This window comes from Balaenoptera acutorostrata, chromosome 10 (genome assembly GCF_949987535.1).
Source record: "Balaenoptera acutorostrata chromosome 10, mBalAcu1.1, whole genome shotgun sequence".
Taxonomy (NCBI): domain Eukaryota; kingdom Metazoa; phylum Chordata; class Mammalia; order Artiodactyla; family Balaenopteridae; genus Balaenoptera; species Balaenoptera acutorostrata.
The window spans coordinates 43,038,739-43,051,744 of record NC_080073.1 but is presented as its reverse complement, the minus strand read 5'-3'; the positions used below and the strand labels follow the sequence as shown (position 1 = coordinate 43,051,744).

General features: G+C 48.1%; 1 protein-coding gene across 6 annotated transcripts in view; it reads right to left on the bottom strand.

The window, feature by feature from the left end:
* ZDHHC3 (zinc finger DHHC-type palmitoyltransferase 3) overlaps positions 1-13,006 on the bottom strand; it is a 58,904-nt gene that overhangs the window by 33,827 nt on the left and 12,071 nt on the right. For all 6 annotated transcript variants that reach the window (XM_007168888.3, XM_007168887.3, XM_007168889.3 and 3 more), the window contains exon 2: positions 8,883-9,212. In XM_007168888.3, coding sequence (XP_007168950.1) covers positions 8,883-9,188 — 306 coding nt within the window. In that variant the 5' untranslated portion in view covers positions 9,189-9,212. The remainder of the gene's footprint in view (positions 1-8,882; positions 9,213-13,006) is intronic.

Genomic DNA, 13,006 nt, shown 5'->3' with positions numbered 1-13,006 from the left:
GCCCAGCGAGCCCACCTCGCAGAGCTAGAGACCAGCTGGGCCAGCCCCTGAGACTGTGTCCTCCTCCCTCCCTCCCTCCCTCCCTTTCTGTCTGTCTCTTTCTTTAAAAGAATAGGCTCTTCTGGGCTCATCTCCACAGATTTCAGAACTTACTAGTTCATGGTAAGGAATTTTGTTCTGTATAACTCTTGATAGACGGCTGGGAGTTGGAAGGCCTGCTGAGACATTTTTGCCACTGCTGTCACGCGTGCACTAAGAAACACCCCCTACCTCCACCCCACCCCTGTTCTTATATCTCACAGGGATGGCTTGAAGCTTCCACATTACTGCACCCCGGGAGAACAAAACATACTGATTTCTTCCTCATTTCCAAAGTAATACTTGTTCATGATTTTTTAAAATGTATAGAGAAGAGAAAATTAAAAGGGAAGAATGGACCCTCTGATTCGATCATCCAAAGATTAGTACTATTAACATTTTGGAGTATAGTTTTCCAGTCTTTTCTCCTTGTAGGCTAAAAACACTTAAAACAATCTATACATCCATAAAAATGCTCATATGCTTCTAAAACATATATTTGGTCCCGCAGTGGAATCCATTTGAAACTGGGGGCAGGAGGCGTGACATAGCTCCATCAACCATTCCCCTCAGTGGCTAGCCCAAACTCCCAGTACCTTCCTCGACCTCTGCCCACTTCCTTTTCTATGTCAGAGGAAACTGAGGCTGCCGGGGTAACCCCCTCCATACTCCTCCTCTCCCTGGACTCACAGGGACCCACTGTCTGGAGGACGAGCGGCCCTCAGGGGCTCATACGTCTACCTCAGAGCTTTCCCTTCATGCTTTTAGCAGACTCCATGCTCTCCTCCCTTCACAGCTAAGCTTCTCCAAGTTGTGTACACTTGCTGTCTCTGCTCACCTCTCACTGACTCTTTAGTTCACGGTTCTCTGGCACCTGTTGCCTCCATATCACAGAACTGCTCCCACTAGGTCAACGAGCAACTCCCTGTGGCCAAACCCAAAGGTCAGTTCCCAGCCCTCATCTTGCTTGGGTCTCCTCACGCCCACCAGTCCCTCCTCCTGTCACCCTCTGTGACTGCTCCATGCCCTCTTGGTCTCCACCTGCCTCTAGGGCTATGCCTCTCTCACTCTCCTGCCCATCCTGGACTTGGGGCTCCACCACTAGCCCTCTTCCCTGTTCATCCTGCATTCCCCAGACAATCTTCCTCTACCACCAGCTCCAGCTCAGACCTCTTTTGGGGATGAAGATGTTTCTACCTGGTTGTTCAAAAGGCATTAAAACAAACCCCCAAAATTCAACTTGGTAGAACTGAACCCACTACTTTCCCCACAAACTGTACCTCCTGTTCTCCCTCCCTGGCCCATGAGACATCATCTACCCGGTCACCTGGGATAGAAACCCAGTAGTCATCTCCAGCTCTTCTAACCCTCTGCCCCACACTCCCACCCACTCCACCAACTTAATATGGCCCCAAATGATGCCCTGAATCCAATGTTCTCCCCTCCCTGCCACTCTCACAGCCTTAGTTGAGCCCCATCATCGTGTGCCCCAGACACTAGAGTCCCCCAGGTCTTCCTGCTTCCAGTCTCTCCCTGTATCCTGCAGCCTCACCTCTATCCTTTCTCCCCACTATTTTCCAGAGTAAACTTTCTAAAATGTGAATCTGATCATGTCATTCCCCTTGCCTAAAAGCCTTCCCCGGCTCCCTAGAGCCTTCACATGGTACAGAGTCCAAGCTCCTGGGCAGGGCTCAGGCAAGGCCACCAAGATCCAGCCCTGAACCACCCTTCCAGTGTCACCTCCCTCCCCTGACAGTCCCACCCTGTGGACTGCCTGGAGTTTCCCAGAGGCTCTGTGCTCTCCAAGTCTTCCTCTTGTGCCCTTAGGGACCCATATTAGCACCTCCCCTCCAGCCTGTCAGGAACATCCCTGCCTCCTGCACCTACAACAAACCCACTCAGGGACCACATCCTCTGCCTTCTTTCTAATGGCCCCAGGCTACACCCAAGACAGAACCCATCACTCAGCCTTTGTGGTACCATAGCTTGTATTTGTCTTATAACACCTATCATTTAAGTATACACTGATCTCTCCTACATGACTGTAAATTCCTGGAGGACAGAGACAATGTCTTTAATTTGTAGCCCAATGAATTGCCCAGGGCCTGGCATGGAGCAATTCTTCAATAAATCCAAGCTGAATAACAGTGATGATACAACAGACATTTATTGATTGCTTATATGCCAGGCACAGTTCCAAGGGCTTTACTATACTTTGTCAATTAATTCTGACAATAAACCTATGAGGCAGAGACTATGATATTCCTCGTATTATAGATGAGGTAACTAAAGCAGAGAAGTTAAGCAACTTCCCAAGATCACATGACTAACAGGTGGCAGTGGCAGGATTCAGACCCAAGTCTAGAATCTATGCCTCTATCAGAAGACAACTTACATATTTTATTATTCTTAAATTTTTTAATCTTTTTGGGTGGGTTGGGTCTTCGTTGCTGCATGCGGGCTTTCTCTAGTTGTGGCGAGTGGGGACAACTCTTCGTTGTGGTGTGCTGGCTTCTCATTGCAGTGGCTTCTCTTGTGGAGCATGGGCTCTAGGCGCACTCTAGAGCCCTACTGAAGCAGGCTTCAGTAGTAGGAGCGCAGGCTTCAGTAGTTGTGGCACGTGGGCTCAGTAGTTGTGGCTTGCGGGCTCTAGAGTGCAGGCTCAATAGTTGTGGCACATGGGCTTAGTTGCTCCGCGGCATGTGGGATCTTCCCGGACCAGGGATCGATCCCGTGTCCCCTGCATTGACAGGCGGATTCTTAACCACTGCGCCACCAGGGAAGCCCCCAGCTTACGTTTCTATTTCTATTAAGTGATTGAAGAGGGTTTTCTTTTTAATTGCCTTGATGCCATAATATCATTCTCCCGCGAAGAACTGTATAACTACACAAACATTAAGGTTGAAATAGGCCCAAGATAACAAGGTCTGTTTCAGTTAGTATCCAGGATAATATGACGTTGTAAAAAGGACACACTTGGAAAGGGGTGGAGACAGGTTCCAAAGAAGCACCAATGATTCCATTTATTTCAAGCAACAAGTATGAAAACTTGCTTAAACTGTTTCAGGGGCCATGGGATCATGGCATGCGCACACCTGCTGGTCTAGGCAGAAACTCTCCCTCTAATAGCTCTGCCAGGAACAGGTGACCAGCCCCAGGCCTGTGTCGAAAGGCCACCTGTCTCCTCCACAGAAAGGTAGGAGGTAGGTAACCCCCAAATTGGTCACCCTCTTCTCTCTGGAGCTAAAAAGATTTTCCGGTCAGTGTTTATGGATTACTCAGTGGCAGGTATGAGAAACTGCCTGGCACGAGGCAGAGTGCAGCACCCTCCTCAAATGAACCCTGAGTCAAGTCCCTGACCTGATCCAGGGAATGTGTCAACACCTTTGGGCAAAGTGTGCGAGGCCCTTCTCTGGCTGCACGCAGCACCCACGCACATTACACGGCGCACGCAGCACCCACGCACATTACACAGCACACTGCAGGACGACCTGGTGCTATTCGTCCTATGCTCCCACGGACCTGACCTCATTCTGCCACCGTACTGGCCCGAGTAAATACTCACTGATTCTGTACACAGTTGTGCTCAATAAGGTCACCGAGAGAGACTCCAGAAGGGATTACCAACTGCATGTTGAAGTGAGTCCCGTTATTCTGGTTTGGGCGGCTGAAACTCCAATCACTGGCCTGCATTGGTCTCAGATAGTCATGTGAGGTCTGTTTATAGCAAGGTGCTCACAGGGTGTGATTCAAAGGCAGGGAGGGGCACTGGCAGGCAGAAAGATGAATTTTCTTTCCCTTAATGTGGTTAAATTGAATTCATTTATATTCCTCTTGTTCTCAAATCTCAGATTTGAGATAATTTACAATGAGGTTAATAAACGATTAGGTCCAAAGAAAGCAGGGGCAAAAAAAAAAAAAAAAAAAAAGCTGATCATAGGGTTGACACAACTGCCGTGATTGTGTAGTGCTTGGCTTTGGGCTTCCGGCAGCCAGGACAAAAAGAAACAAGCTCTCAGCTTTAAGCACCTTCTGGGAGACAGGCGTTGTCCCAGATCTAAATTTTAAATGGAATCCTTCAGGATTCCTGAGGGGGTTCCCAGGATGAGGAGTTAAAATGTATTTATAATTGGAAAAGGTCAGGTGGTGAATTGGGATGGGGCGGGGAGACAGAGCAGGTACCAAGGTCAGAAAGAGTCCCTGAGCCCAGGTTGCCTTCAAGAGGCTGCCTCCTCCAGGCAAGCGGAGCCACTCTCGACCTCGCACCATCTCAAGTGTTTCAGGAACACAGAAAGCTCCTTTGGAGACATTACACAACCTCAGAGCAGGCAAGGAGAGGGCAGCCTGAAATCAAACACCAGTCTGACTCGCGCGCCTGCCCAAACCATGCCACCTCCAGGCCAGCACACCTGCCAAGTGAGGTACGGCCCCTCTGTCCACCCGCCCCCTTCCCTCTTCTTACAGGCCTGTCTAACCCTTTCACCCCATTTCTCAAATGGGAGTTCCACCTCCAAGTCATTTCTTTCTTCCCTTTTCTGCTCAAGCTCTTTGTGGACCCACTTACTACTATGTTGGAGTAAATGACTGCTAAATGGTCCAGAAAGCTGTAGCGGTTGCAACTGTTCTGATGTTACATTTGGAATAAGAATTTCAAAACTGAAAGGGCTACCAGTAACTGTTTGGGGAAGACTGCAGGAGTTTTTTGTTTGTTTTACTAGTAATATTAACAAACCAAAATGATATACAATGCATACATTGTTATATATTGTTTATAACCTCCGGACATAAACTTTTCTGAAAAATTATACACAACATTAATTCTTGAGATACAAAACATTACAATCCTATTAGGGAACTCCTTAGAATCCTGCAGTGATGCCTTTTTAAAAACAGACTCTGCCTGCAGTGTTAATAAGGAACCCCTAATTGACTTGCTTTCAGTGTGAGATCTGGGTTCCCAACTCCATCCCTTGGAAGCCCGGGGTGTCCCAGGGTTCCTTCCTCTGCAGCCCCACCTCTCTCTGTTTTGTGTACTGGGTTTTGCATAAGATGTCACATGTTGGGAGTGGGGAGAAGCAGGTGGCAGCATGAAGAGCCTGAGATGGGGCAGGTCTGCAGGGCATGCTTTGAGTTGCTCCCCTTACTAATGGTAGATATTTGGCAGACGCTTTATTTTTTTGCCCTGTTTTCTTTCAGGCCAACAGCAAAACACACCTATGAGAAGCTAAATGGTGTTTGGGATATAGTCTGTGGCTCTCATTTGGGATTGGAAGCCGAGCAACACACAGTGAGAATCATTCTCTCCTGCATCCGACTGCAAGGGGCCAGACTGAGGAAGACCCTGGAGAGGGCACAATGTGGAGGTCAAAGAACACACGTGTGTGAGGGTAGCAGGAAGGCCAGGGCAGAAGCCTCTTCTCCTTCCCACCCGACATCCAGTGCCCTGATTCACATGCCTTCTAGAAACCAGTAAACTCCACACTCTACTCTCTGATCCCAACTCCCCACCAGCCCCAGACCTGGCTGTCTACTGCCTGCCTAGCACTCCTGCTTACACGTAACAGAGACACAGTTTGGCCAGAACAGAAGTCTTGATTTCTCCTCCAAAATCTGTTCTCCCCAGACTCTCCCATTCAATAAAGGGGACCAGCAAATCTCCCAGCTACTCCAGCCAAGATTCTGGAAGGCACACTCTCTGATCCCTCTCCCCTTTTGTCACTCTTCCGAATGGCGGTTCTCAGACCTGGATGAATATGAGGGATACCTGGGAGCTTTAAAGCACCTCAATCCTAGGGCCCCATCCCAGACCAATTAGAGTAGAATCTCTGGGGATGGGGCCCAAGGCATCAGTACTTTTCAAAAGCTACTCAAGGGATTCTAATATGCAGCCAGGCCTGAGCACTAGGGGCTTAAAACACATTCCAAATCCAAAAGTTTCTCTCCCCCAGCCTCATCGCTCCCACCTTGGTCTGAGCTGCCACCACGGTGGCCCACTGTGATAACTCTCATCTTCCTGCTTCTACTTGCCCCACCTCAGAACCCTATCGCAAGCACAAGGCAGTGTCTTTTTAAAAATCAGGTCACATCATGCCTCTCTGATGGTTTCTCACTGTACAATAGAGACCAAGGTTCTCATGAGGCCCACAGGTCCTGCCCCGCCTGGCTTCTGCAGCCCTCCCCACCTCTTCCAGCCCCTCTCGCCTCCACTCACCATGCTCCGGTCACCCTGGTCTGAGTCCTGTTTCTCAAACACGCCAAGCACGCTCCTATCTCTGGGCCTTTGTACCTCTCCTCTGCCTGCAAGGCGCTGCCCTCTGACCTTCACCTGCCTGACCTACCCTTCATGTTATTTAGGCCTCAGCTCAAGTGGCGTCGCCTCAGGGGTCCTTCTCAGATCACCTTCATTTAAATAGCCCTCCTGGGACTTCCCTGGTGGAGCAGTGGTTAAGAATCCGCCTGCCAATGCAGGGGACACAGGTTCGAGCTCTGGCTCAGGAAGATTCCACATGCCGCAGAGCAACTAAGCCCGTGAGCCACAACTACTGAAGCCCGCGCGCCTAGAGCCCATGCTCGGCAACAAGAGAAGACACCACAATGAGAAGCCGGCGCACCACAACGAAGAGTAGCCCCCGCTCGCCGCAACTAGAGAAAGCCTGCGCGCATCAACAAAGACCCAATGCAGCCAAAAATAAATAAATTAATTAATTAAAACCAAACCAAACCAAACCAAACCACTATGAGCTTTCAGGAGTTCCCTGGTGGCCTAGTGATTAGGATTCTGGAAAAATAAAATAAAATAAAATAATAAGTAAGTAAGTAAGTAAATAAATAAATAAATAAATACTCCTCCTTCGCCCCAGAAAAGTCACTACCACAGACCCTGGATCACACGGTTTTGCTGTCTTTAAAGCCCTTTTCGACTTCTGAAATTACCTTGTTCCATCACGTCTTTACTGCCTGACGCCCTACGCTAGGATGTGGGCAGCAGTAGGGCAGGGATTGTGGTCTGTCTTGCTCACAGCTGTATCCATTGCTCAAAAGGACCCTCTCACATAGTAGGTACTCAATAAACACGGCATTCATTTTGTCCCACTCCTCAGTGCCCCCAGGGCTCCTCCTCACTGCTGCCACGGTGATCCTTGTAAAATGACAATCTGATCTCATCACTCTTATAAAATCCTCAGGGGCTCTCGCTGGCCCCATTTTCCAACTCCTACCCCACTTCTTTGGCACTCTGGCCACATCACCAAACCAAACCCATTCTCCTAAGTTCCTACCACTCGAAACAACCACACTCCTGCATTCCTGTATCTCTGTGTATGCTGCTCCCTCTGCCTGGAATGCTGTCAGTGTCTTCCTGCCCTATCACCCTCCACCTTCCCTGCCCATGTACACTGTTCTGACAAGAACTGGCCTGGGCGTCACCTCCTCCAGGCAGCCACCCCTGCCTAGACTGGTTAATTTTTGTTCTTCCACAGCAACTTGTGCTTCCTTCTGCCACAGCCTTCATCACACGGGGCTAACCTCACCTGTCGTCTCCTCTAGACAGAGGGCACCTTGAGAGAAGGAAGAGTGCCTGGGGCTCAGCAGACACTAAATTATAAGCTGAGACAAATAATGTCTTTTACTCTTGCATCCCCAATAGCAAGGGCATCATAAAAATTTCTGAATGAACCCTTAATTTGTTTCCATTATGATCAAATTGATGCTGCTGAGGAAAACTGTTTCTACCCTGTGTTTCAGGGCACTTATAACCATGTACTTCATTTCCTTCAGGTGACAGCTGTTCAACAATCCTACAAGCAGTGCTAACACTGGGCCAACAGGCCCCTGCCTGCCAGTGTGTGCGATCTCTCCAGGCACGTGCATGAGAAGAGGCACCATATGGGCCGGTCACTGACTCGTGATTGAGCCGGGAAAGCGGCTTTCCCTCGGGACGGATTAACAATCCACCACCTGAACCAGCAGGAAATGGAGCCCTCCGAGAAGGGAACTAGCTCAGGACCCAGCATTTTTACTGTGCTTTCCCCGGGACTCACAGAAACGAAATCTGTGCGGCCAGTGCATTGCCACTTGCAGTGCTCTCCCTTTCTTAATTTAAACACACTCGTCCCACGTACTGAAACAATTAAGCCATAGGAGGTGTTTATCAAATAACGCTCTCTCTCACTTTTCCCATACAAGATAATGAGCAGGAACGGAGAATTTAATACTCAACAGCCACTTGCACAGCTTGGTATGTTTAGCTAAGTCATCGGGCAGAAAACCATGGCTTTACCCACAGATACTCACCAAGAGGCACTTGCTAGGGCCTGAAACAGGCTTATCCAGCTTTTCAGGGAAAGATGAGCCTCACCCAAACAAGGTAAAGGCCACTGTCGTGCAGGTTCCTGGAACTGGATAGGGCTTTAATTTCAGCTTGACCTCGCTCCAGTCCTATCTTCACTGGGAGGCCCCATCCTGATCCAACCCCCAGCATGCTTTCCACTCGGATCATCTGGCCCCAGCCTCGTGGTTTTCTCACTGTGCCTTTCTAACTAGAGGCTAAGCCTCCTCTAGATCAAACTCCTCCCATGGTAGGCTCAACTAATGCAGACACCTATGTACAGAAAGCATCATTCAACCAAGACAGGCTGTGGTACAGATGGGGTCCCCTCGGTGGGGCCTGAGTCCACTTTCCCACCCCAGCCCTGGCCCTCCTATTCTCCACATTCCCAAGGTCAGGGGGCACATGCAGGCTGCGGCCATGCCAGGGCCAGAGGAGGAGAGTGTGGGCTGGTCAAAACAAGCCCAGACATACTCACGGGGTCCGTCAACATGGCCCGGCAGTGGGAAGCCAGGGCCAAGAAGGCCAGCAGGTTGAACATAATTCCATTGATGATGCTGTACACGTAGTCTCGGGATGGAATCAGCATGACAAAGAGGACCACAAACTCCGCATAGAGGACCAGAAACCAGGTGACAACGGCACAGGCGATGCCACAGCCATCGCGGATAAACCACATGGTTCCCACAGGACTGGGGTGGGGAGGTGGGACGCACTTCTCCGGCTGGAGGTATTCTGGCTTCCGCTCAATGTCTCGGAAGTGGTGGGCGGGGATAAGCATCATAAGCTATTCTGTCCATACTGGCATCTGGAAGAGAGAAAAAAGAACCCAGAAATTTGGTGTGGTCTTGTCATCAAGGAGACTTGACAAAGTTACCTTTCCAAAGCGAGCCATGAGTATCCATGTGTGAACTTCTTGCAGAAAAGCTGCCTAAACCTTCTGTTCATTTCCAATGTGAGTTCTTGTCCCTACTTCTGAAAGCTAAGCTAGCCTTGGTGAAACAGGGCCACCTTGCCCAAAGCCTTCACACGACAGATAAAGGAAGGGGAGGCTTCAAAGGGCAAATGCCTCGCCTGAGGTCAGCCGGAGCAGCAGCAGCACACACAGCACACCGGCTGGGAGGCGGACTAACAGATGTGTTCAAAGTTTGACCGAAAAGACAAAGGGGTGGGAGGGGGAGCACCAGGCCCTCTGGGAAAACTCTCTTCATCAGTAACACTGCTGCCTCTACACTGTGGACAAACCCAGAGACTCGTGCTGAGGCTGGCTGGGATTGAGTAGGAGAAAAGTAGTGGTAACCTAGGACTAGGGTTAAGCTGCAACCATGAAGACCTTCTAACTTACTGCACGGCATTAGCCAATAATAAAGGCAAAACACTCACTAGGATGGGGAATGTTCTTGAAACAAGCTAGGGTTCTTAGCCCTATGGCCAAAATGGTTTATTTTCCAGGAATGAGAGACTCTCTGAGCTCTGCTCTACTCGTGGTGATAGGGCAAAGCGTAGGAATGTTGGACAATGAGCCCAGAGATGTTTCCGCACCACCTGCTTGTGGGGCTTTGTGAGTTCTGGTCTTCTGACCTAGGAAAACACCCACATTCCAGCCCCAGCCCCCTCCTCACAGTTGGTGTGAGGGTCGAGGGAGTTGGAGGTGCCTTTTACTCATGCTGTCAACCCCAAGACCCTGCGCACATCACAGGCGGTGTGCACGTCTTCTCTCTAGGAAAAGACGTCAGTTACTTCAGAAGCAAGTGCTGAGCAACGCGTCCTTTCTTCCTCACAGCTGCAGCTGAGTCTCTGGAGAGAGCAATGAAATCACTAAGACTCGATAACTGAAGTCTCTCTGTCCACAGCACACGCTGCAAGACACGGCAAGTCCAGATTCCCCTGCTCCAGTTCTTTATCTTAAACTCTGGGGCCTGTCGTTTCACCAACCAGGTTTCTCAGAAACCGTGATGGCTCCAGTTCTCTGCCAGATGTAGGCGCCATGGGAAAACCACCCGGAGCACAGTCTATGATGCAGGCAAGCAACATCTCAGTCTTTTGAGAACTCAAGTCACTTCACAGCAGAGGGAATCACTCAAAAGCAGCACTGGCTCTGTGTGTTTTTCTGAAGACTGCAGCTCTGAAGGGAAAGGGCAAGCTTTCAACGGCTGTACCTGGTTATCCTTACCCTTTGCCCAATTTTCCTCCTTCCTCCACTGCCCTCACCCCCAACGAAGAAAGAGGATCTGAAGTGACTACAGTAGAGTCATGAAAAGTAAGGATGTGTCCAGAAAGCTGAGAGGGCAGATCAGTAACTACTACTCAAATGACAGACATTCTGGAATCAAAACTTGCACTGACTAATAATGAAAGAATAAGGCCAAGGCCTCCCCTCCCACGGTGGCAGAGAATTAATGGCTGAAAGGCAGTTAAATGTGTACTGCGTGCTTGTCCAAAGGAACACTGACTCAACAAATACTCAGAGTGACTATCACATTCAACCAGAATTTTCCAGTAGAGCAACCTTGTGCTCTTCACAAGATAGTGGCAATTAGTGTTGCCAGGGACAACCTAGAGGCATTAAAAGATGCAGGGATACCTTCTGAAGCACCAAAGAGAAGGACAGCAGGAGATTGAAAACTGGGGACATCTGGGACCTGACCTATGGCAAGCAAATTCTAAAATTCTAAACTCTGTACAACCAAAACCAAACAAACGAAAAGCTGAAATCCCATTATGATTCAAAAGCTGATGGAAGCTCAACATTTTGACAACCTCCAAATGCAAGCATTCTCCTGGTTTTTCCTGCTGCCACACTGATTTGTATGCATATCAGCTATGTCCCCACGATTGCTATTTAAGTTCTAAACCAATAGTTTTATTGGACCACAGCCATACTATTCGATTACACATATTATATTCTCTATGTCTGTTTTGCAGGGTTGAATAGTTGTGATGGAAAGATCCATTAGCCTAAAGTATTTCCTCTGGCTCTTTACAGAAGTTTTCTGGTTCTAGGTAGTTGTCACCCACCAAATAAACACAGGCACACCTCGTTTTATTTCTCTTCACTTTATTATGCTTCGCAGATACTACTTTTTTACAAATTGAAGGTCTGCGGCAACCCTGTGTTGAGCAAGTCTATTGGTGCCATTTTTCCAACAGCATTTGTCTCTGTCACATTTTGGTAATCCTCGCAATATTTCAACCGTTTTCATTGTTACTATATTGTTATATGATCTGCGATCAGCAACCTTTGATGTTACTATTTGATTAAGCTTAGTGAGGAAGGCGTTTCAAAAGCTGAGACAGTCCAAAAAGCTAGGCTTCTTGCACCAAATAGTTAGCCAAGTTGTGAATGCAAAGGAAAAGTTCTTGAAGGAAATTAAAAGTGCTACTCCAGTGAACACACGAATGATAAGAAAGCGAAACAGCTTTATTGCTGACGTGGAGAAAGTTTTCGCGGTCTGGACAGAAGATCAAACCAGCCATAATATTCCCTTAAGCCAAAGCCTAACTCAGAGCATGGCCCTAACTCTCTTCAATTCTATGAAGGCTTTGAGAAGTGAGGAAGTTGCAGAAGAAAAGTCTGAGCTTATTAGCAGAGTTTGGTTCATGAAGTTTAAGGAAGGAAGCGATCTCCATAACATAAAAGTGCAAGGTGAAGCAGCAAGTGCTGACATGGAAGCTACGCCAGCAAGTTATCCAGAAGATCTAGCTAAGATAATTCATAAAATGTGGCTACACTATAGAACAAATTTCCAATGTAGACGAAACAGCCTTCTGTTGGAAGAAGATGCCATCTAGGACTTTCGTAGCTTGAGAGAAGTCACTACCTGGCTTCAAAGCTTCAAAGGACAAGTGGACTCTCTAATGCAGCTGGTGACTTGAAGTTGAAGCCAGTGCTCATTTACCATTCTGAAAATCCTAAGGTCCTTAAGAATCATGCTCAATCTACTCTTGCCTGTGCTCTATAAATGGAAATGAAGTCTAGATGACAGCACATCTGTTTATAACATGGTTTACTATTTTAAGCCCACTGTTGAGACCTACTGCTCAGGAAAAAAAGATTCCTTTCAAGATAGTACTGCTCATTGACAATGCACCTGGTCACCCAAGAGCTCTGATGGAGATGTACAACTAGATTAATGTTTTTTTCATGTCTGCCAACCCAACAGTCATTCTACAGCCCACAGATCAAAAAGGCATTCTGACTTTCAAGTCTTATTTAAGAAATACATTTCATAAGACTATAGCTGCCATAAGCAGTGATTTCTCTGATGGATCTGGGCAAAGTCAATTGAAAACCTTCTGGAAAGGATGCACCATTCTAGATGCCATTAAGAATATTTGTGACTGGTGGGGAGAGGTCAAAATATCAACATTAACAGGAGTTTGGAAGAAGGTGATTCTAACCATCATGTATGACTTTGAGGGGTTCAAGACTCCAGTGCCTCGAGGAAGTCACTGCAGATGTGGTGGAAACAGCAAGAGAAGTAGAATTAGAAGTAGAGCCTGAAAATGTGACTGAACTGCTGCAATCTCCTGATAAAACTTGAATGGATAAGGAGTTGCTTATTATGAATGAGCAAAGAAAGTGGTTTCTTGAGATAAAAT